The sequence below is a fragment of the Planococcus citri genome, chromosome 5, assembly GCF_950023065.1.
Source record: "Planococcus citri chromosome 5, ihPlaCitr1.1, whole genome shotgun sequence".
Classification (NCBI taxonomy): Eukaryota; Metazoa; Arthropoda; class Insecta; order Hemiptera; family Pseudococcidae; genus Planococcus; species Planococcus citri.
In genome coordinates this window covers 63,544,387-63,570,438 of record NC_088681.1, presented here as the reverse complement: position 1 = coordinate 63,570,438, position 26,052 = coordinate 63,544,387, and the positions used below count along the sequence as shown (strand labels likewise).

General features: G+C 32.6%; 1 protein-coding gene across 1 annotated transcript; it reads left to right on the top strand.

The window, feature by feature from the left end:
- The first annotated feature begins 7,480 nt into the window (after positions 1–7,480).
- On the top strand, positions 7,481–26,044 carry LOC135846926 (platelet-activating factor acetylhydrolase-like). Its single transcript, XM_065366288.1, has 10 exons — positions 7,481–7,735; positions 23,508–23,611; positions 23,702–23,819; positions 23,911–24,073; positions 24,191–24,320; positions 24,537–24,647; positions 24,821–24,912; positions 25,102–25,269; positions 25,352–25,491; positions 25,595–26,044. The coding sequence occupies exons 1-10, from the start codon at positions 7,690–7,692 to the stop codon at positions 25,708–25,710; spliced, it is 1,188 nt and encodes a 395-aa protein (XP_065222360.1). The 5' UTR covers positions 7,481–7,689; the 3' UTR covers positions 25,711–26,044.
- The last annotated feature ends 8 nt before the right edge of the window (positions 26,045–26,052 follow it).

Genomic DNA, 26,052 nt, shown 5'->3' with positions numbered 1-26,052 from the left:
GAAAAATCCTTTTTTTTCTTGTGAAAATTCCCAGAAAGTCTGGCTTTTCTTGGTCACTAAAAATCTGGTTTTTTTGGTCTTTTTGACCGAAATTGCAGAAAAAAATGGTCTTTCATCATGTCATTGTCATCATAAAATCTTACTTTTTATGCCAGAATATTTGTAAGGAGAAAAAAACTAATTTTTTGTAAAAATTGTAAGAAATACTAGTTTATATTAAAATGGCCAAAAATGGGTTTTTTTGTCGAAATTTTTGCCAAAGTCACAGGTTATTTAGGTCATTTGCCTAAAATTATTTGCCAAAATTGCTGAAAAATCCTTTTTTTATGGTCAAAATTCCCAAGAAGTCTTGCTTTTTTTTGTCACCAAAAATCTGTTTTTTTGGTCTTTTCGACGGAAATTGCAGGAAAAAAAATGGTCTTTCATCATGTCATTGTCATCAAAAAATCTTACTTTTTGTCTTTATTTGTACCAAAATATTCTAAGAAAAAAAAACTAATTTTTTGTAAAAATTGTAAAAAATAGTAGTTTATGTTAAAATGGCTAAAAATGTGTTTTTTTTGTCAAAATTGTTGCCAAAGTCACAGAAACACTGATATTTAGGTCATTTGCCTAAAATTGTTTGCCAAAATTGCAAAAAAGTCTTGTTGTTTTACCAAAACTGCTGAAAAATCCTTTTTTTTATAATTAAAATTCCCAAAAATTCTTGCTTCTTTTTGCCACCAAAAATCTGTTTTTTTGGCTCTTTTTGACTGAAATTGCAGAAAAAAATGGTCTTTCATTGTGTCACCAAATAATCTTACTCTTTATGCCAAAAGAAAAAAACGATTTTTTGTAAAAATTGTAAAAAATACTCGTTTATGTTAAAATTGCCAATAAATGTGTTTTTTTGTCAAAATGTTTGCCAAAGTCACAAAAACACTGTTATTTTGGTCATTTACCTAAAACTGTTTGCCAAATTTGTGAAAAAATTCTGATTCGTTATCAAAATTTCGGAAAAGACATATTTTTAAAATCAAAATTGTCTAAAAGTTTCGCTTCGTAGCTAAAATTGCAAAGAAATTCTTATATTTCGAAATTACATTAAATTGAAAAAAATTCATTCGGTGAATGTTAATTTAGAAAATTGAATTCAAGAATTCAGTACCTATTCAGGAAAAAAACGTTCGAGTAAAATTTTATTCTGAGAAAAAGTAGTCATTCGGGATAATGAAAGTTTTGGGGATGATGCATTTGAGGGACTGTTCCAAAATTTTACTGATTGATTAATCTTTCCAAGAAAAAACCTTTCGTGAACGTTCAAATTGTGTTGGTCGCTAAAATAGGAAAAAAAGTAAAAATGAAATAGTTTGAAGCAGGAATCCTAAACGACCTGCTTTCAATAAAAAACTTTACTCAGCCTCCCCCCCCCTCCGTCATCCCAACATTGGGTAAAAATAAAAAACATAAAAAATTAAAGTCTATAGGTACAAAAAATTGAAAAATTGTCATTTCTGGTAAAAGTTCTTCTAGATCAATTTTCGTTTCAAGAAAGAAATTTTCTCTGCCTCCAAAACTATGTTAGTCGTCTTGTATGGAGGCCTTTCTTACCCTCCCCTTCTACACCCCTCGCTTCCTCTCGCCTGATTGAAAACCCTTCAAAAAACAGAGGAAAAATTAAAAATTGAACTGTAAAATTGTTATTCAGGGTCAAAATCCTTTTAAATAATAATTCCTTCTTCGAGGAAAACCTTTCCTCCGTGCCAGCTCCCTCCTCCCCCCCCCCCGCCCAATAAAAAATTTGGGGGAAATAATGCATTGATGTTTGTGAAAAACATTTGAAAATTTTTCATTTACGGTCAGGAGTCAAGATCCTTTTGAATACCTCCCCTTCCAAAAGAAACCTTCCTTGGTTTCCCAAAAAATATGTTGGTTGGGGAAAAATTGATAAAAAAATTGAAGTATGGGAGGAACAGTGGAAAATTTTATTTTATGGTCAGAATCAAACTTCGTTTTTTATGTAGAAAAAAAATTCTTCAGTCCTATAAACAATGTTGGTCCTCTTACGTGGAGTTCCCTCCTTCCCTCCCTCCCTCCCTTCCTTCAACTTGAAAAAAATGGAAAATTAAAAGAAAAAATTGAAATTTTTGAAAAATGTTCAAATTTTTTCCCATTTATTGTCGAAATTTGGTCAGAATCCTTCAAATAAAAATGGATGTAAAGTCTTTCAATATTTAGAATTCCAACTGAAAAGGGAAGTCTGACGAAACGCCGGAGCGTTATTTTTCAGTTTGACGTGATTTTAGTAGGTTTGTCAGACCTTTGAAAACTTGCTGAAAACTCCTGTGAGTCTCCATCAAAAACGTTTCTCAAATCCCTCCTCCCCCTCTTAATCTGTGAAAGATGTTGAGAAAAAAAAAACAAACGCATCGAAACGCTTTTTTTACATTTTCAAATCTGACGTTTTATAGTACATTACATACTTACTCGTACAGGTTGATGCTCTCGATAAAAACTATAAAATTACCCAATAGCGATCAATTTTCGAACTCTCGTCTCTCTGGTCGTAAATATCGATAGTTATAAGTTATGCGATCTTCTCGAAGGTCGATCTAATTGATACTTTACGTGTACGGTATAGGTACGTTCATTCTCATTGCCAAATCTATACTTAGGTAGTACCTACGTAAAATAATTACGCGAGTACTTTTAAGAGAAAGAATATTTTCGGCACATTTATGGATATTTCGTAACCGATCGTAGACCGCGCGCTAGCGAGTGTACCAATGTTTACATACTATTACGGCGGTGGATGGATGGTTTTCTGATTTATTGCGGATTGATTTTACGATAGGTAACCGCTGCTGTACCTATGTACTCGTATTCGTAATTCGTATAGTAGGTACATACCTACATAACCTTCATATTAGTCGACACCGGTTCCAGTCAGTAATGTCGGTCAAATCGACGGTACCTACGAAAATTACTTATCCATCTTTACAGCGATGATGAATTTGTCTGTTTCTCTGTCTAAGTGTAGCTCTAGCTCTATGTCTTGGTCTCTGTCTGGTGATGTTTCTGCATCTGAAAGTATCGGAGATAGCGAATGTTACGGTGCGTGCGCATCTGTGCGCCGTCGTGTACAGTCATTTACCTTTTGTTTAGGTTTCTTATATTTTTATTGTCTAGGCGATGTTCGAAGGTTTGAGCAGAAGTGAGCTGATTCCTGTCAGAAATTCCCAACAGAACATCAGCTCGAATTAATCAAAAGGCATTGGGTGATTTTCAAATTAGGTAGTGATGTGCTATGTTGGTGCAGAGGGGGGGAGGGGTCAGTCAAAAGTTACAAGTAAGAGCTTCACAGTTATGTAAAAAGGAATTCAAAAATTGAGTGCTTCTGAAACACTGAAATGTGTAACGTGGTGAAAAATCATGATTTTGGAGAAAAAAAGGAACCGGTGAGAATGATTTCAATTTCGTAGAAAATTATTGAAAATATCCCAGTTATTTTGACTTCATAATTTTAATTTTCAATTTGAGAATCTTGAAAAAATTCATCGCTTTGAATCATACAAAAACATAGCTTAAACTGAAGTGGAAAAACTAAAAATCGTGTTTTTTTTATGGAGTTCAAAGTCTTTGAGAAGTAAAAAAAATGTGGCTTCAGGACTCCCAAAAGTCAAGATATGGATTTTTGAAGTCACGAAAAAAGGACATGGAAAAAATTAATTAACACTAGGAAAAAAAATCATCAAACGAATCAATTTTCATTTAAAACTCAAAATGATCATCTCTCGAAAGTTGGAAAAAAGTATCATTTATTTAAATCAGACTTAATAATTTAAAAATTGCAAAAAAAAATGATATGAAAGTTTTTAATTTTGTAGAAAATTATGAGAAGAAAAATTATTAAGAATGACACAATTTTAAATCGAGAGATCAATCTGACCTTGACTAGTTATGGAGAGAAAAATTGAAGTTTTGAGCTTTGTAAATTAACGTTTTTAAAATGGTCACAATTTCGATTCGGTCATACAAAAAATATTGATAGAATGAAAAAATTGTTCAAAATACCATATTTTTTTGGGAAAAAAGTCTTGAACTTTACGAAAAGCCTTTGAAATGCCTCAGTTTCCGGTTAAGAAACCAAAACGTCAAGAAAAATTTAAATTGATTATAAATAGTGCAAAAAGATTATTAAAAAACACCTTTTACAATACGAAACTTTTCGTATTGTAAAAGGTGTTTTTTAATAATCAAAAATGTGCGAAAAAGGTGAAAACTACACGCGAATTAGTGCAAAAAGACCTAATTCGGTCTATTGAATGTGCTCTGAAATTTGATTCTAGAACTTATTGGGGTTCTTAGGTCAAGTCTCTTTCTTAAAGTTTGACTTGCTAATTCAAAGTTCAACTTTTCAACTGAATGCTCAAATTTTTACCTGAAAGTTTGTCTTGGCAAGTATTAAAATTTTACTTCTCAACTTGAGCTCTGTAATGAAAAGTTTAGCTTTCTTGCTGAAAGTTCAACTTTCTGTCTGAAAAATTTGACTATCCGACACTTTTCCAAAATGAAAGTTTGACATTTCTGCGAGAAATTCAATTTTTCAACTGAAAGTTGGCCTTTGCAGCGGAAGTTCGACCCCAATGAAAAGTTCAACTTTGCTATAAAAACTTTTATTTTCCAATTGAAAATTTGAATTTGCTGTGAAAATTTGAAAAAGCTCACGTCAAACAAAAGTTGCACGATTCGACTTTAAATTCAGCTTTTCCATGAAAAGTTCAACTTTCCATCTGAAAGTTGACTTGTCCCACCGAAAACTTGATTTCTTCCACCAAAAGTTTGACTTTTCCACTGAAAGTTTTGAAAATTCAATTTTTTACTGAAAATTTGGCTTACCCACTTTCAAGTTCAGCTTTTCCACACGAGCTTTCCATGATGAAAAATTTGACTACTAAGCTGAAAGCACGATTTCCCAACTGAAAGTTTGATCTTCCTGTCAAAAGTTCATCTTTCAAAACTGGAGTCAAATTCAGCTTTTCAATTAAAACTTTGACTCAATAACTGAAACTAAGACACCCCCCTCCCCCCCACTGGAAAGCACCATTCAACTGAAAACTCCGACCATGTGATTCATATTTCAAGTTTGTAAATTTCACATTTCTCTTTGAGCTTTCAGGTGGAAAGTTCAATTGTTCACTTGATGGTTGAACTTTTCAAGTGAAAGTTTTGACTTTTAAACCAAAAGTTCAGCTTTCACGACCGAATGTTCAACTTTCACAACGAAAAATTCAACTTTCATATTCAAAAATCCAACTTTCACAGCTGAAAGATAAACATTCCTAACTGAAAGTTCAACTTTTGTGACCAAAAGTTCAACTTTCACAATCAAAAGTTCATTTTTCTCAAACAAGAGTTGAACTTTCACAAATAAAACTTTAATTTTTCAATAAAAACATTGAGTTCAAATTTTACAAACAAAAGCTCAACTTTTCAACCAAAAGTTCACCTTTCCAACCAAAAGTTCATTTTTCACAAACAAGAGTTGAACTTTCACAAGTGAAAGTTCCATTTTTCAATCGAAAGTTCAACTTTCACAATTTAAAGTTCATTTTCATCAAACAAAAGTTGAACTTTCACAAGTAAAAGTTCAATTTTTCACTCAGAAAACACAAAGTTCAAATTTTATAAACAAAAGCTCAACTTTCCAACCAAAAGTTCAACTTTTCAACCAAAAATGTAACGTTTCAACTGAAAGTGCTACTTATCAACCAAAAGTTCTACTTTTCAACCAAAAGTTCAACAAAAAGTTCAACTTTTCAACCAAAAGTATAACTTTTCAACCAAAAGTTCTGTAGCGAGAAGAGATACTTCACAGTTCACTCTCGCTACAGTTCAACTTTTCAACGAAAAATTCAACTTTTCAACCAAAAGTTCAACTTTTCAACCAAAAGTTCAACTTTTCAACCAAAAGTTCAACTTTTCAACCAAAAGTTCAACTTTTCAACCAAAAGTTCAAGTTTTCAACCAAAAGTTCAACTTTTCAACCAAAAGATCAACTTTTCAACCAAAAGTTCAACTTTTCAACCAAAAGATCAACTTTTCAACCAAAAGATCAACTTTTCAATCAAAAGATCAACTTTTCAACCAAAAGATCAACTTTTCAACCAAAAGATCAACTTTTCAACCAAAAGTTCAACTTATCTATTAAAAGCTCAAGTTCTTAACATAAACTCCATCTTTCTGACTGGAAAATCCATATTTTTTATGCTCGAGATTTTTATTGTACTCAATACAAAATGTTAATCTTCTGGCTAAAAGTTTGACTTTCTGACTGGAACTTCAACTGTTGAGCCAGTAAGTTCACTTTTTCTGCTGAAAGTGCAACTTTTCTGCTCAAAGTTCGAATTTTCAGCTGAAAAGTTGATTTTCAAGTGTTCAAATGAAGGTTAGACTTTCCTCATCAAAAATCCCAGTTTCTGATTGAAAGTTCAGCTTTCCAGCTTCTAATTTAATCAGATATTCGACCATACATAAGTTCAACTTGATCAATTTTCAGGCTGGAAATTTGATTTCACTAGTGAAAAGTTCTGTTGATTTATTTGAAATTCACTATTCACTTCTCACTTCTCAAAATGGCGCCATAAAAACGAGCTTTGTATAATTAAAACCTTTTTGAAATTTGGTCACCATTTTGAGGATGGGAATTCTCAAAAGGTAGGGGCATCGCCACCTAAAATTTGGTCATCAATTTGAAAAAAATTATCAGGCCATGAGATGTATTATTGACATGTTTTTGGAGACACTAAACATAAATATGATTTCAGCTTTTTGATTGAACTGCATATAACGCCCCTAGCATCTCCTCCTCCTCTCACAAAGCTCAATCAAAATTTTAAAAAATACTCCAAGTATGAGATTTAGTCGCTGTACTTAGGGTTTTTCTTGAAACTCTGATTTTTTCTATGAAGAAATTCCATTCCAGCTCTAGATTTCGATTCTGTTTACCAGTGCCAGTGCTTCGCTCATCGTTCACCAAATTTTCTTCTAAAAATGGAATAAATGGCTTCGCCTTCAGATTGCTGAATACTCCTACCATATTGGACTGAAATGACCGTCGACCAAGTTTGCGGAAATCAAAAACACGATCAATACGTATTATTTTGAAAGAACGATCATCTTCGAATAAAATCATCTCACGAAATCCCTTCACACATCAAAATAATAAACAGTACCTAATAAAAAATATATTCGCATTTTATTATTTTCAGATCGATACTCGAATTCACTCATCAACCTACAGATCAGCTCCGATTCCAAAAACACTCGCAAATCAATCAAATCGTTCATCGTAGAATGAATTCCCAACTCGAACACTCATCATGCTGTCGATTCGTTATCGAATGTTGCTCTTCTCTCGTGTAACTTTGAACCTACCTCCTACCTGTTCGACATTACGTAGAAAGTAGGTGACCATGAATGTTTGTAACGTTTTGCAGCGTATATTATACATATTTTTGTGTTTATCCGACGCGCTACCGCTTCGGTGTGTTTGCCTTGTGACTCAGTTTTTTTGTCTTTTTTTATCAGTTTCGCTCTTTTTTCAGAAATCTGTGATGCGAATTTTTAGTTTCGGGATTGTTTTCTAAATTGTCACTTTTGTCGGTGTTGGTTTCGAGAAGAGGACATTTTCGAGTACAGTTTGCAATCATGTTTTGGCCCTGGAGTAAGAAGAAAACGTTACCTTTTCCTGAAGGTAAGCTTGTGAAAAACATTATTACAATACGGATAACTTATTAATTACTCGTACAAAGACAAAAGATCTCGTTTCGGATAAATTCTCTCGTTCAGGTGGGATTTTTTTCCTGTTTGCGAGATATTTAATTTTTTTGCGTGAGTTTGTAATTGATAAAGGTGTTTGTTTCTCAGATGTGAGGAAAATCTCCTGATGCCTTTTTGTGTTGTCCTTTGATCATTTTTACTTTGCTTTTATAAAGGTGAACGTACCCTATGTCACCTAAATCTGGGCCTTATCTGTGTATACTTCGAGTTAGACTTGTATTAGGTACCCATGCTTATAGGTTAGCTATCGTATCACTTTAGTAAATTATCGCACACCTACGTCAAATAGGCACCTGTCATACATTATTGCTATGGTAATAACTCGTTCCCAAGTCGATTTGTTCGCACCGACCGACGTACCATGCATATTCGAATTTATTATTTTTTAGTAGTTGCTACTTACTTATTTATGTATACATTATTTTGAAGTTATCGCATGCCACAAGACTTTGGCGTGACGAAATACACCACTATCGTGTCTGCTGTCCACCAACTTGTCCACTTCGACATTTGACGTATTGTTTGATTGGCAAAATATTGAGAAATTTACATAATTCTAGAGTTATGAGAGTTTGAAGTTTGAAGGTTTTCAGTGAACCCCCTCCCACTTCCTCCCTTCACCCACAGGGAAACTTATCGTACTTGGGGGGTTGCTTGGCTCGCCTTTCAGATGTCACAGAGAGTTGAAAAAAATTCAAAGGATTATTTCAAAAATGAATACTTTGCCAGGGGAAAGGGTAGAGTTTAATTGAAAAAAATACGTGATTTTTTGATACCTACGTATTCCAAATTTTTTTTTGATACTTTGAGTAGGTACCTGTGTACGTACCTAATTGGACTACTCATCAGTGAAAAAAAATCCCAAGAAGGTCATAATCATTAGATTGAAACTGAAAAAAATATGATTTGTTATGTTATATATACTTGATGGTACATATTATTTTATCTTATTTTGCATAATTTGATGTTTAAAGAAAAAAAAAGAGTAAAAATTAGCCTTGAATGCGGAGCGAAGGCCTTGAAAGCTGCGGTAATTAAATTAAAATAGAACTAACTAATTTTCGTGTAATGGCCAGTTGCCAGTTCATCTACATTATTTGTTGAATGATGCATTTTTTGGAAGGTCTAGAGGTATTTTGAACATAACCACAACCACTAAAAAATCCATTATCAGAAGCTTCCTAAAATTTTGCAGTTTGTCAAATTGGAATTTATTTGGCGAATTATTCAATAAATAGGTACCGATTCCTTTTTTACGTACCATGAGCCTAGTAAGATTTTCTGGCTTGAAATTGATTTTAGAAAAATTCCCTATAATTTGATCAGTAATTGGAGGCTCCAAAACGACCTGAAATCCACCTGCAATCGACTCGATAGCGTATCGAAATCGAAGTGCAGAATGAATTTTGGATTTCCAGCTCTGCTTTGCAAAATTTTATGGAAATTTCGAGCATTGAAAAATCTGCTGGAGGCTCCAGTAATTTCAAAATGAATTGTGGGTTTCCAACTGCATTATTGATGAAATTTTGTGGAAATTTCAAGTTTGAAAAAACTACTGGAGGCTTCAAGAATTTTCAAAAAATCGCTGGAGTCTCCAAAATGACTCAAACTGTCCAACAGCCGACTTCATAGCATGTTTAAGTTGGAGTCCAACGTGAATTTCGGATTTCCAACGTCGTTAGATGAAATGTCAAGTCTCAAAAATTAAAAATTGCTCGTCATTTGCCAAATTTACCAAAAATTAGTACTTAGTAAATTAAAGTACTATTAATTTGGCAAAAAAAATAATGATAATTTGCTGGTAATTTAGTAGAGAGTTTACAAAAATTACCAGTAATTAACCAAACTTACCGTACTTACCGGTTTTAAATTTTCAAAATCTCGAGCTCGACAAAATTCCAGAAAGTCTTTTTGAAAGTTTGACATCATTTTCAGCAATTTCTTCATTTTTTTCCAATTTCTCAAATGTTGGACTCTATATCTAAAATACCAGCAATTTACCCAAGAATTGCTTACCAAGTAATTTATTTTTAAAATTTCTTGTCATTCACCACAAAATGGCTTGCGATATACAGGGTGCCCAGAAATATCAAGTACCCCTAAAAAAGTTTTCTACTAAAATACTTCAGTTGGTCACAGTGAATGATAATAATGATAGCACATGATTGGTTGTTGGACTGGAGAGATAACATTCCACCAATCATATGCATCTATTTCACGTTGCCAACCTATATTTTTAATGAAAAACTTTGTTAGGGGTACTCGATATTTCTGGGCACCTTGTACTTACCAAAATACATATGTCTAGTTTTTTACTATAAAAAAAAAATTACTTAGTACCATTAGTTGACCAAAAATGACCAGTGATTTGCTGGTAATTTAGTAGAATGTTGACAAAAATTACCAGTAATTTACCAAACTTACTGTTTTTAAATTTTCAAAAGCTGAAAAAATGTGAGAAAATCTTTTTTGAAAGTTTGGCATAATTTTAGCAATTTTTATTATAAAAATACCAGTAATTTATCAAAAAAAACATCAATTATTTCCCAAAAATGGACGGTATTCTCTAAAAAATTACAAGTAATTTACCAAAAAATTACCAGTAATTCACCAAAAAGTTATTAGTAATTTACCAAAAAATTATCAGTAATTTACCAAAAGAATTACCTGCAATTTACCAAAAAATTACTAGTAATTTACTGAGAAATTACCTGTAATTTACTATAAAATTACCTGTATTTTACTGAGAAATTACCTGTAATTTACCAAAAAATTACCTGTAATTTACCAAAAAATTACCTGTAATTTACCAAAAAATTACCTGTAATTTACCAAAAAATTACCTGCAATTTACCAAAAAATTACCTGCAATTTACCAAAAAATTACCTGTAATTTACCAAACAATTACCTGTAATTTACCAAAAAATTACCTGTAATTTACCAAAAAATTACCAGTAATCCACTAAAAATTTACGTAATTTACCAAAAAATTACTGCAAAAAAATGCCAACTTTTTACCACACAATTTGTAAAGCTATAAAATATAAGGGGTTTGAGTTGAATGAGAGGTTGGGATGTTGAGTGCGAGTTGTTCTAGTCCTTATCCTATCTTCTTCAACACGAATTATATACTTAACTCAAATTAACGTCTTAATTCCGGAGGCTTTTAGGTTCGGGAGTAATTACGTAACTTCTTTATAATACATATATGTGTAGGTACTTCATAATGAAAAGATATTTCACTCGAATAACAACGCCGGTCAAAATATAGTCGCTCAACTATATGTACTTTTATCAAAAGAATAATTTTAGTAATTTTAGTATGTAAGAATGAAGTATTCAAATCACAAAGGGGACAATTTTGGAATTTACGGATGAATTTTGATCAAACTCACATCAGTTGCCTGTCACCCTATAATTTCCTTGGAGAATTTGAATTTGAACTAATTATACCTGGAATCTAGTTGACATAGAGACACATAATTAACCATGAACTAAACTAATTATCTTACTAAGAGGTGAAAACCTATCAATTTACCATTAGTTTAACAAAAAAAAATGAAACATGGGATTTTTCGGTAATTTAGTGTACAGTTTACAAAAATTATCAGTAATTTACCAAAATACGTTTTTTAAAATTTTTATAAGATTCGATAGTTTAGCACAATTTTAGCAATTCCTCAATTTTAGCAATTCCTCAATTTTAGCGATTTCTCAATTTTTGTTTATCCAAAATTACCAGTAATTTACCAAAAAATTACAGTCATTTTACCAAAGAGTTACCAGTATTTTACCAGAAAATTATCAGTCATTTTACCAAAAAATTACCAGTCATTTTACCAAAAAATTACCAGTCATTTATCAAAAAATTACCAGCAATTTATCAAAAAATTATCAGCAATTCACCAAAAAATTACCAGCAATTTACCAAAAAATTACCAGCAATTTTTCCAAAAAATTACCAATAATTTACCAAAAAATTACCAGTAATTTACCAAAAAATTACCAGTAATTTACCAAAAAATTACCAGTAATTTACCAAAAAATTACCAGTAATTAACCAACAAATTATCAGTAATTTACCAAAAAATTACCAGTAATTTACCAAAACATTACCAGTAGTTTACCAAAAAATTACCAGTAATTTACCAAAAAATTACCAATAATTTACCAAAAAATTACTAGAAATTTACCAAAAAAATACCAACTTTTCACCATAAAATTGCTTGTAATGTATCAAAAAATTACCTGTACCTAATTTGATCACAAAATTACCAGTATTTCACCAAAAATGACCAGTAATATTTTGGAAAATTTACAAAAACTACCAGTAAATTACCTAAATTATTGTTTTCAAGTTTGAGAAAATGTCAGAAAATCATTTGTGAGAGTTTGACATCATTTTAGCAACACCTTGAAATTTTTTATTGGTATTTTTTTTTTTTTCAAAAGTTTAACGTGACATTCAGGATTTGTCGCCAATTTTTCCAAAATCTTTAAAGTCACACAAAACATTGTAAAATCGAATCCAGCTGAAATTTTTCATTGATAAATACCTACCTACTTGAAATGTCAGTCATAAAGAATTGCTCAGTATTAGTAAAAAATTTGAATACAGAGATCAATTTTCCACGTGAGAATGAATTTTTCATTAGAAGAATTTCACTCTAATTTTCACACGACTACTTCAGAGATTCTTGATACCCGAAAAATCCAATATACCTGCTCACTTCATTCAAAAAGGAATAAAAATTTTGCAATTTAAAAAAAAAAATGATTCCTGTAGCATTAGTCGTTCAAATAAAAACTGGCCACGAGTACTTTCCTACACTGGAGAAAAAACAGGAGGTAATTTTGTTAGGTAGTTCATGAACAAATGAGCACCTCGTATCACTTTTCACAAAACATCTATTTACAAACAGTACCTACAATTCTCGAAAAAGTACACACAATTCTTTGTATATTTATTGCAACAATGCGGAATAAAATCTAGCCGGTAATTACATTATAATGTTAATTACTCAGGCATGTTGTAAACAAGGCGTATGGGTACAGTAGGTACAACATTACATACATACGAAAAGCACGTGCAATATAATATCGTCTTCTTTTTTGCTTTTAACGAATGTCGTAAGTTGTCATAGCAAATTAACCATCCGTGACTGCCTCTCACCCCGAGAGAGTTCATTCCCAGTAACTCCTATGATGGAAAGGAGAGGTGTAGGAAGGTGAAAGATTCGCAATAAGTATTTCATCGTTGAAGAAAAACATACCTACTATTTTTTCGGATGGAAATTTCCGTACAAATTCAACGAACTCGTAATCAATGCAGCTGGATGCTTTTTAATTATTTATTTATTCCGCTGATTGGTTTGGTGAAAATTCCTCTGGCCTGATTTTGATTTTTGACACTTGGTTGCTGCGGAGGCGTTGGCGTTATTTTCGTCGCAACACCAGTCGTACATATAGAAAAAGAGACAACGACGACGTAGGTACTTGTACGTATAAATAAACACAACGATCGTCGAATCAGAAAGTGAGAAATCCGCAACCATCGCTTCATTATTATGGGAAATAGGTTAAGGATACGTAGTAACGTTATAATGAGAAGCGCGCGACTATGCGCAACCGGTTTCGTCCCATATCAAAATACTGTACATACAGTATAGGTACATATAATATTATTATTATTCGATATTCGATACTGAATCGGGCGTATGTAACCTTATATCCATAAATGGGGGGGGGGAGGAAAGAGTATCGCGAATGGACCCCTCTACCTGGCGTTAGCGAATAAATTTTGAGTTTTTTTTCTTCACGACGTCGTCGTCCAAGTTGTAATTAGTCTTACTCGATGTTTAATTACCCGTTTATCGATTAATGTGTGGCGAGTTATTAAAAAAATGACGTTTTGTTTGTACTCTCGTGTATTTTTTTTTCACCTCAAAATTGAACGATTAGAGGATATTATCTGATCGACCTCGCTTCCCCCTTTCTCTTCGTTTCTGCGAAGAAACGATGACTTGTTTTTGTTATCATTTAAGTAGGTACATGCTAAGCTACCTAGCTATCTACTTGTTAGAGTTAGTTGGAAAAAGATGTTCTGTTTTTCAAGCTATTAATACCAACTACAAAGTGATTATTTGATGAATTGAATAAAGTTTATAGGTTTCCCAACCTTCGCTGACTCGTTAAAAACTTTTGTTATAAAGTTTACTACCTACCGCAAACGTATTCCTGTTTGTTTTTTTTTGCGATAACCTATTCTCATCAACTGCACCTTCGACTCGACCCATCAATTTCTGCCCATGTACCGAGTTGCACACAAGTATACTTAAATGATGATCCACACACCTTCTTGTTTGTTCAAATGTAATTACTTTTACTTCCTTACAAGCCTCGTATGAAACAACTGTCGAGATACCTATTCTCATAATATTGGCATTATTACGTCGTCAATCAAAGTACATATCATTTTTACGAGGTTGTTGTACTTCAAGATGTTGTGACGTCGTCGTCGGACTACGAGGAAATGAAAAACGCGAGTTGTTGAGAATTAAATCAGAATTATCGATTGCTCGTATTGAATATTTATGCAAAAATTGGATTTGTGAAAATGTACAATTTTTGACCTTCTGATGCTGTTTTTTCGTGAATTCAATTCGTCATTGAGTTCAAAAACGATTCCTGCTGGTTGAAATTTCAGTTTTCGACACCCCCCCCCCCCTCTTTCACTCTTGTCGGAGTCGATTTAGAGTACCTAATAAAATCAACAGGTTATTAAACTCGAATTTCCATTCCAATTTCAATCTTTGCTTTGATATTTTGAATCCAGTTCTATCTTCATTTTTGATACCTGATTGATTTCTTTTTCTTCTTCTTTTCAGCCCTTTTTCTCAATCCACAGCTGGATGAAGGCCTCCCCAACTTGTTTCCACTACCTAGCTCTGGTTTTGGACTGTACTTCACCATTCTCCATCACATGTCCGTATCTCTTCGCACCTCGGGAGTAATAAGGTCACATCTCAAAAAAAATTGATTTTGATGTTTTTGCATTTTTGGGGTTTGTATGACCCCCCCAACCAAAAATTACACTTTGAGTTGGGTACATCATCTAGATCTAGTAAAAAACGCAAATGGCCTAACTCAAAATCTCAACAACATTGCAAGTTGTTTGGAGTTATAAGGGCACATCTCAAAAAACTCCACCTTTTTTGAGCAAATTTCGTACATACAAAGTGTTAACAAATAGTTTTGATTGTTTTGAATGTTTGCCAGTTAGAAATAGTCACAAGGAGTGTATTTTTTATTTGTTTGTACCAAATGGAAAATTTTTTTTAAATTGATCACTTTTCAGAAAAATGAATTTGCACATTATCATGAAATTTTAGTTTTTTGAGAAAAACTCAAAAACTAAGCACTTTAGAAAAAAACTAACAACATTATGTCGTTTGGAAATTTAATTCTCTACAACTTTGATGTCATGAAATTTTTTTTAGACGCTTCCTTTCGCCTCCACATCAACTTTAATGAAAGGTTATAACTCAAAATGTTTTCCAAACATTGAAATATTTCCTCTTTAAGATTTTATTTTTCAAAGTGTTCTTATGCTAAATGAAGGTAGGAACCAGATCTTTAAAATGAGGTGCTATTGATTCCTCACAATTAATTATAAGTCGATAAAAATAATGAATCAAGTTTTTAAAAATAAGAAAATCACCCTCCTGTAAAATTTCACTTTTTTGAGATGTGACCTTATAACTCCCGAGGTGCGACTTCTTCCCATCTCCGTTTTGGTCTCCCCAGTGCCTGTTTTCTGTGTGGTCTCCACTGAGTAGTCTTTATCACCTATCGTTGACCGCCACTTCTGACAACATGACCAGACCAGCACCACTTACTCCGCTTACCATTAGCTGTCTCCATAATGTCAGTCATCCCTGTGGTCTCCCAAATTTTCTCCACTGTCCATTTGTCTTGCATACGCCTCTGCATCTTGACAATTCGATCTTCCAGCTTCTTTGTGAATGCCCATGTCCTCACTAGCATTTGAGGCCACTGGGATGATGCATTGATTGGCTGCCTTCTTTCTCAGACATATCGGTATTGACTTCTCTCTGATTATTCCTTGTAGCCCCGAGTATACTGCCCATGATACCTTTATTCTCCTGGACCTGGATATCTCTCTGTTGAACATTGAAATTGTTATTCATTGTCATATCGTGGCCCAGGTACCCAAATCCATCAACCATTTCAATTTCATCATCCTCCAGCTGGGCAAATTTGTTATCAGTTACAAACCCTTTGCACACGGTCTTGGCCTTCCCTTTATTAATTTTCAGTCCTACTTCTAGACATGCATATCTCACCTTGTTTTCACTTTTTGTACTTTTCTTGATTGATTTGCTCGGTGGAAATGAAAACTCGTGCCCAAAATTATGGAAAAAAACATGCATTTTCGCGGTTAAAATTTATTTAATAATAAAAAAAATAAGGAGTTTGAATGCTTTCATTGTGCCTCCATTGTATAAGGAACTTTTCAGGGTTTTTGACTTTAGTCAAAATTACCTGTTTGAAAAACAGAATCAAAACTTGAGGTTGTATCTAGTCATCATTCTTGATCAAATTGATCGATTAGAGAATACCGATATTTGAATACCTGACTAAACTGGGCAAATTGAAGCTGTTGCTTGTCATCCCCGTGATCAATGAGCTATGCTGAAATTGACTGGAATGGTTGGTTTTATATGATAATATGGCAGGATATGAGGATCCCACTTGACAATAGATTCGCCGATTGAAAAGCCGGTGAAAAAGCCGGCCCAAAAATGATAGTAAATTTGCTGGTAAAAAAACGCCGGCTGTTTAAAGTGGCTGTTTAATTCATTAAAACGCCGATAAATCTACCAAACTACAAAAAATTTCTAACCCAAGCGAGGTTTGAACCCACGACTCCTGCGTGGAAGTCCAGAGCGCTCACCATTCAGCTATCACAGCAACGTTAAAATGTTGGTTTTCCAGCGGTATACATGTTCTGCACTTCGTACTTTCCTTTAAATTTTTTGAAAATGAGTTGTGAAACATACGTTGCGCATGTGCATTGTAATCAGCGAATCAACACCCGGCTTAAAAGCAGCTGTTTCTATAAAAGTAGCCACTTGTAGCTGGCGACTTTACACTAGGGAGAACCGGCGAATCGGCAAATAAAAAAAAATGCAATTCGCTGGCTGTTTAAGTAGCTGTTTTCTTAAAAGTAGCCGGCGTTTTTTCACCGGCAAATTCACTGTCGTTTTTGAGCGCATTTTAAGTGGCAGTTATGCAAAAAACAACCGGCGTTTCGGCTGAAAGCGGCAAATCTATTGTCAAGTGGGATATGATACATACCTTGATCTTTTGGTTATAACGGAATATCCCTAGGATCGTTCTAGTTTGTTCTAATTGATAAAATGAAGTCAAACTTGGGGAATGGGATTTTTTTGGAAACTAGAGTTGACCTCTGGAGTGGGGAGGGTCAAAGTTGAAAATTACAGAAAGGTCATTTTTTTGGAGGGGCATAACATGACTCCAAATCGATGAAAAGGGTCCAAAATCGTACCATCAGACATAACCTTATCTGTGATCAACATATCCAAATTTCAGCTTCCTAGGTCATCCCCACTCCATCTAAAGCAGAATTAAGGTTAAAATCCCCTTATTTTGCCCCTATTTTCGGTTTTTTCCATCTTAAAAGGAGTGGGGATGACCCAGGAAGCTAAAATTGTGATATGTTGATGACAGATAGGGTACTCTCCAACGGTATGATTTTGGACCCTTTTCATCCATTTGGGGTCATGTGATGCCCCTCTAAAAAAATGACCTTTCTATAATTTTCAACTTTGACCCTCCCCACACCAGAGGTCAACTCTAGTTCCCAAAAAAATCCCATTCCCCAAGTTTGACTTCATTTTATCAACACAAAGTACTTATTCCTTTGAAATCAAAATCTTTAACCAAAACCAGAATGAGATAGATGATATTTTAAAAAACCAAAACAAAAACCTTTACTTTTTCAAAAAACATAAAACCAAAGCCAAAACCGAGAGTGATATCTATCTGGTTTTCAAGCTCTGCCCATAGTACTGTAAGTGTCGAGTAGTTACCTTCAAATTACCGTAATTATTGAGTAATTACTAGCAAATTTGATTTACAATAATTATTGATGAACAAAATAATACAAAAACTAGCAAACCCGTTAATCGCGCATACTGCGCGATTCTTCAAAACGTGAATGCATAATAATTTTAAAAATTCACCAACTAATACTTAAAATGATCACAAAGTGTATACATATAAAATTTTTTAACACTTCCTCAACTTTGAAATCAGCTTTGGAACCTCTTGTAATCAAAGAATTATCTTCTCTCAAAATACATATAGCATAGGTATGTACTTGAAAAAATGAGCTTAACTTTTTCAAAAAGAATTGCGAAACGGTATTTTTTTGACAATTATCATCAAAAAGCTTTTTTTTCAATTGTCAAAATTTTGCTTTTTGGCAAAAATTGATAAAAAATCTTGCTTTTATTAAAATTTGTAAAAAATCTTCAGCTTACTTTTTTCCCCCAAAGAATTGTTCAAAAATCTACCTGTTTTGCCAGAAATTGTTGATTGATAATCACTAAAAAGTTTTACTTTTTTCTCAATACATACTTAATTATTGAAAAGTCATGAAATTGTGTTTCTTTGCTTATATCCAATTCTCAAAAAACTCTCTTGGCTAACATTGTGATTCTTGCTTTTCACCAAAAATTGTGAAAGATAATGTGCCTTTTTCAAAAATTAAAAGAAAAAGTTTGTTTTATTGCAAAAAATGCCAATAGGTACTTAATTTCAACTTTTCTCACCAAAAATTACCCTGAAGCATCGCTTTTTCTCCAAATACGTTTTCTAAAAGTAAAAACACTCAATCACTCTCATCAAAAATCAAAATAATGTCCCATTTTCCAATAAAAATTGCGAAAAAGTATTACCTTTCTTTCCAACAATTGGCAAAAAGTCCTGGTTTCATTTCTTAACTTTTACAAAAATGTTCACTTTTTGGCAACATTGCAAACTCTTACCAAAAATACCAAAAAAAGACTCGTTTTTTACCCTATGGTCATAATAAAAGTGACAAAAATAAGTACAAAAAAAGTACATAATTTTTTTTGTTGATAACTACTCGTACCAAAATTTTGACAATCTTTCTTGTTTTTCACCAAATCAACAATCTCGTTTTTTTTTTAAATTTACAAAAATTGATTGTTTTTAGTAAAAAAAAATCATTTTTTTTTTATCAGAAATCACCAAAAATCTCGGTAATTCTTTTGCTGTTTGCTAAGATTGTTAAAGCCTCGACTAAAATGATTCAATCTGCTGCACATCTACATTCTACATAAATTGGTAAAAACTTTCAACCTTGTATAATGACTCAATCTGCGCGCTCCCTGCCCCTACACAAATGACTCGTTCATGTGCGCAAATTGTGAAGATCTTTAACCTCAATCTATTTTATTTATTGAATAATCACTTACTAAGTATCCATGATACATGGGTACTTTGTAAGTTTTAATTTCCAATGCCTCCATGATGCTTTTTTTTGTGGATGGATGATTACTTATGAAGTCTCCATGATTCATGGGAATTTTATAAATCACCATCCGACCTATCACAAAATTTTGAGCTTTCGCTTAGCTTTTACAGTCAACTTTCAAAATTGTTTTTCTGTCAAAAATTGTTTTTGATCTTTCAAGGTACTCGTACAATATAGGTACCTAAGTAATTTTATGTACACATTGAGGATGCATAAGATCAATTATTGAACTTTTTTCAGCTCACAATGCAACCATTTGTACTTTCAACATAAACCTGCACACCTACACTTTAAAGCTTTCTATTGATACATCGTTCATGAAAATCAGTTCAGCAGTTTATATATTTAATAAGCTTATATCCAGCTTTTTCAAGTTCTGTGTTGAACTTTTGCAAATTTTCTCTAAAGCCTGCCAAGATTTATCTTTTTGTAAAGCTCTTTCAAAGTACATACATAATATACCTAGGTATAGTTACTTCTGTGTATTCATCAAATATGCAGAGTATAGGTCAAATATTGCATGTCACAAAATTTTGAACTTTACCTTAACTTTTACCATCAACATTTGAAAATTTCTAAAAAAAGTTAAGCAAAACCTCAAAACTTAGTGACATGTGGTATTTCACCGAAAATAACAACCTCTTGATAGAAAGGCTTCAAAGTGTAGATGTGCAAGTTCATGTTGAAAGTATGAAGAATTGTGTAGTAAGCTTAAAAAAGTTCAATAATTGATTAGGCCATATTTTTAATGGGTAGACAAAAATACTTATGTTGTACCCTGAAAGATCCAAGTTAAAATCAATTTTTTGTTGTAATTTCACTTCACATTTTAAAATTTAGTAAATGGTGTTTTGAGCTTTTTTAGCTCATGGTGAAAATTGTTGAACTTTCAACATAAACCTGCATATCTACTATTTAAAACCGTTCTATCAAGTGGCTGTTCATCAAAATCAGTTCAGCCGTTGCAGAGATCTTGCTGTGACAAAAAACTGTTATAATGAACTTTCAAACATTCCCTGAACTTTTGCTGGCAATTTTCCAAAGTTTTTTACTGTCTAGAATGGTTTTTTCGTGATGATCTATCAATGTACAATCTGTATATTTTTTTTACACATAAAATAAGATCAAATACTACATGGCTAAAACTTTCAAGCTTTCACATAGCTTTGACCACAGACTTTTGTAAGCTTTTTTTCTTCAAGATTTTGTCTTTTTGTGATGCTCTTTTAAGGTATATAATATACATACTTTTTTGTACATATATGTTGAAACCATTGAGTATAGGGTTAACATCGATTATTGAGCTTTTTTGAGCTTATGGCACAACTTTTTTTTGTAAAATGTTTTCTTTGACATTGGACTTATTTTTAGGCTCTTTCAAGGTATAATATACGTACTTCTTTGTATAGATCAAATGGGCTGATTCTCAAAACCATGACAAAATGAGCTTTTTTGAGCTTTACAGCACAACTTTTTTGTAATTTTTTTTTTTGACATTGGACTTCATTTGATGCTCTTTCAAGGTATAATATACGTATGTACTTCTCTGTATATGTCGAATGCACCACGTATAGGCTAAAATCAATTATTGAGCTTTTTTGAGCTTTAAGGCACAACTTTTTTGTAAACTTTTCTCCAATATTTGACTTCTTTCGATGCTCTTTCAAGGTATAATGTACATACTACTGTGTATTATATAGAATGCGCTACGTACATATAGGATAAAATCAATTGTTGAGCTTTTTTGAGCTTTACGGCGAAACTTTTCGAACTTTTGATTAAAACCTGCACATGTACTGGTCAAAAGCTTTTTTTTGAGACATCGTCGAGCAAAATTGGTTCAGCCGTTGCTGAGATCTTACAGTCAAAAGAATCCAGTCATAATTGAGCTTTTTTGAGCTTTTTTGAGCTTTTTACAGCACAGCTTTTTTTGTAAACATTTTTCTTCAACATTAGACTTCGTTTGATGCTCTTTCAAGGTATAATATACATACTTCTCTATATATATCGAATACACTACGTATAGGCTAAAATCAATTATTGAGCTTTTTTGAGCTTTAAGGCGCAACTTTTTTGTAAACTTTTTTTTTCAACATGCAACTTCTTTTGATGCTCTTTCAAGTTATAATATACGTACTACTGCATATACATCAAATGCGCTACGTAAAGGCTAAAATCAATTATTGAGCTTTTTTGAGCTTTAAGGCACAGCTTTTTTGTGAACTTTTTTCTTCAACATTTGACTTCTTTTGATGCTCTTTCAAGGTATAATGTACGTACTTATCTATATATATCGAATACACTACGTATAGGCTAAAATCAATTATTGAGCTTTTTTGAGCTTTAAGGCACAGCTTTTTTGTGAACTTTTTTCTTCAACATTTGACTTCTTTTGATGCTCTTTCAAGGTATAATATGCATACTATTGTGTATACATCGAATGCGCTACGTATAGGCTGAAATCAGTTATTGAGCTTTTTTGAGCTTTAAGGCACAACTTTTTGTAAACTTTTTTCTTTGACATTAGACTTCTTTTGATGCTCTTTCAAGGTACATATAATATACGTACTTCTCTGTATACATTAAATGCGCTACGTATAGGCTAAAATCATTTATTGAGCTTTTTTGAGCTTTAAGACGCAACTTTTTTGTAAACTTTTTTTTTCAACATGTAACTTCTTTTGATGCTCTTTCAAGTTATAATATACGTACTACTGCATATACGTCAAATGCGCTACGTAAAGGCTAAAATCAATTATTGAGCTTTTTTGAGCTTTTCGGGACAACTTTTTGAACTTTTGATAAAAACCTGCACATCTACGGGTCAAAAGCTTTTTTTTGAGACTTCGTCGATCAAAATCGGTTCAGCCGTTGCTGAGATCTCAGAGTCAAAAGAATTCGGTCATAATTTTAATATATAGATTTAATTCAATTTATCAATAAATTCAGTTGGCATTTTAATAATTTTCAGGAAAAATTCATAATTACTGAAAAATTACGGTAATTTTCAATAGATTGAAATAATTTACGGGTAATTACCTTCAAATTACGGTAAATATTCAGTAATTACCGGTAAATTTCAGTTCATTATTGTGATTTTTTTAAAATGAACTCATTGGTAAATTTTAATGGTCGATAAGTTACTGTAAATTACCCCGTAATTTTACCATGATTACCAAAAATTTACCGTAATGATGAGGTAATTACTAGAAAAGTATTTGTTGTAATTTGAAGTATTCACTGAAAAATTTTTGTAATTATCAAAATCAAATAATAACCAACTCTTGAAAATCATAGTAATCAGGTAATTACTGGGAAATTATGGTAATTATAAGGTAATTTTCAGAGAAATACATATTTTTACCATGATTACCAAAATTTATTGTATTGATGAGGTAATTACTACAAACAATAATTTGAAAGGATTTACCGATTTACTGAAGAATTTTTGTAATTCTGAGGTAATTATACGGTAATTACCTCAAAATTATTATAATTTTACCACAATTACCAGGAATTGAACTTTTTTTTATTTATTCATTTTTATTTTTGTAAAATCGACAAGTAGGTAGGTATTAATTTTAAAAAAGTTCACAAACTTCCATCACCCTTCCCCTCCCCCCTCTTGGATGACAACTTTAGCTGTAGAGTTGGATACCTATTTTGATTGTTCATGAACATTTACGGTAAAGCTAGGTAATGGATAATTACTGCATCAAACAAATTGTTGAAGGTGGATTTTTGGTAAATTTTGGTCAAGTTGATCAACTTTTCTTCAACTTTTTTTTTGTTTGGAGTTGACATAAAATTATGGCGTTTAGAATAATTTAGGGTAAAATAGGTATTCCCTTTCCCCGTCTATATCCGTATTACGAACTCGGGTAAATTACGGTAAAAAATGATGAAAATATGATCATTTTGAAAAAAACTGGCAATTTTTGGATTTTGGATAGGTAGCTTATATACTGAGCTTTTGATAAATACATATTATGTGTAAATTTAGCCAATTTTTAGCATTAGATAAAATTTTGGAATCGAATGATCTTGTATTTACCCAAATTTCGTTTAATGTTTCAGGACCATTCATCACAGGATGTGTAGATGTTATGGATAACTGTTCAAAAGATTCTCTATTCGTTCGTCTGATTTATCCAACGGATGCCAATATACACTATTTAGATGTAAGATAATCCACAATAACTTACCTATTATTTAATAAGGTATTTTAGATTTGTATTTTAATTTAATGTGTGTCTGGTTATTTTGCACAGAAAAATAGTCACAGATGGGTGCCTTGGTTTCCGGAAGACAAATACATCGAATCTTTCTCAATTTTACTAAATCTTTGGCTAGTGGTTTTACGATTCATATTGTGGCTTATGGGCAAAGGTAAGAAAATGGCATCGATGACTAAGTACATAAGAGGTTGTATTCCTTGTACGTATATTATTGTTAAACGTGTCGTGTATTTCGCTGCAAGATGTTTACATTCCTACCCTATGGGAAGAACCGGTCACAAATCAGGTGAAAAAGCTTCGAGTGGTGGTCTTCTCACATGGCTATGGTGCGACCAGATTCCTATGTTCGACCATATGCAACGAATTAGCATCCAGAGGATATCTAGTCGTATGCTTAGAGCACAGGTATGGATAGCGAATTGATATACGAGTACATATAACTGACCCACGTTCATTGTTCATTTTTGTGGAATACCTACCTAACTTGTGATCGAATTTATTACGTGATTTTTCCCCCCACAGAGACGAGTCGGCCAGTTTGACGTATTATTATGCATCGGAGAGTGCTCGAAATCGAGATGAACGAACCTACATACTGGCCAAACCATTTGTAGCCATGGATATGCAACATTACCTATTAAGAAATGGGCAGGTATGCATAATCTGTACTTTTATGAACTTATATGTGTACGTAAGCTAAATAGGTACTATTTACTTGGTCGAGTTATTGTTTTAAAATGTTGACACCTTATTCGTGTGTATACGTACATTTTCTACAAGTACCTATGTATTACGTAGGTAGAGGTTTATGTATAGACGAAGACAATATGTAGGTACACTCAATTGACGTGTGTAAATATTTTCGCAGATGAAATACAGAAGTTACGAGTGTAGCAAAGTTCTTCAATTATTGAGCCAAATAAATAACGGAAGTTTTCAAAACAAGTTCAGAAGTAATTTCGATTTGAGCTGTTTCAAGGTAGGCACTTATCGCGAATATTTTACGACCTTATGACGCCATATTTCGAACAATGTGACGATGATTGACGTTGCATGCGTGTCAATCGCTGAAAATACCAGTGTTGTAATTTATCATACTTACCTAATATTGATTCGAAGCATTTTTTTTCAATTCTTGTATATTTTTCGCAGGATAAAATAGATTTATCTGATCCAGTTCTTATGGGACATTCTTTTGGGGGAGCTACGTCCATTTATGCGCTTGCTAAGGATGATCGATTCAAGTGAGTTTATAATTTTGTTTTTGAAATTTTAGTGGTTCTGAATTTAATTTTTTTTTATACCTATATTTTTGTATTTTTTTTTCAATTGGTCAAAAAGCTGGCATTTTTCAAAATGATCTTGTCGAATACCACAGTCCGAATTAAGGTTTTCGATCTTTGTACCAATATATTTTTATTTTTCGTTGACAGGCTTGGGATCATTTTAGACGGTTGGATGTTCCCATTGAAGAACGAACTGCATATGAACGTGAATAAACCATTGTTATTCATTAATTCGCAAACTTTCAGCATAAACGCCAACATCCAAATGATGAGGACGTTCTCAACCTTACCTCAGAGTACACTTTATACCATTAGGTAAGTTTTTCAAAACTTCTTTATGTGTGGAACCTCAAACCTGATATGGCGAGAATCTGAAAATATCACTCTTATTGCTCAGAAATACAACCCACGAGAGTCACACCGATACTCCCATCGTGTTTGGATACTGGTTGAATTTCATGATGAAGAAACTAAACTCCAATGTTGCGTTGAAAATTCAAAATTATCTCGTATTGGATTTTCTACATAAATACCACGGTATGGTAATTCAGTAATACCTACGTAAAGTTTTAATGCATCTACGAGTATGTAGAGGGTTTTTTTAAAAATTATTTTTCAAATATTTTGATCGTACTGGCAGGTCTGCAATTGGACGAAAATCAAATCGAACGTTACCTCTCGTTTCAAAGTGAAAACATCGTCAAAGATTACATACTTCATAGTACCCAAGGAAAGAAACATTTCACTATGTGGTGATGATATTGTGATAACACTATGAGTGAAATATTACAAGCTGTGACTTAAATCCTACAACGAGAATTGAAAACAGTATTTTGAATGCTAGATTGTTCTACGATGACGTAAAAATGTGATAAATTTACCTAACTTAACGAAGCATTTTTTTCTTCTTTTTTTGTTTTCTCTCTATTCTTTTTACATTTTTATGTACCTACTTATAGCCTAGGTACGTAATTCATTGTTTTTTGTTATTCATATTTTACCATTTATTTCGGCGTGTTATTATTTTATTTTTTATTTTTTACTTTTATTTTGTTATTTTTACGTGTTTGAATATATTTTGAGTGAGTTTCTTGCGAT

Coding starts and splice junctions, on each gene's coding strand:
- LOC135846926 (XM_065366288.1), top strand. CDS start 7,690: ATGTTTTGGCCCTGGAGTAAGAAGAAAACGTTACCTTTTCCTGAAG. Junction 23,612..23,701: donor CCAATATACACTATTTAGAT/GTAAGATAATCC, acceptor TATTTTGCACAG/AAAAATAGTCACAGATGGGT. Junction 25,270..25,351: donor AGTACACTTTATACCATTAG/GTAAGTTTTTCA, acceptor CTTATTGCTCAG/AAATACAACCCACGAGAGTC.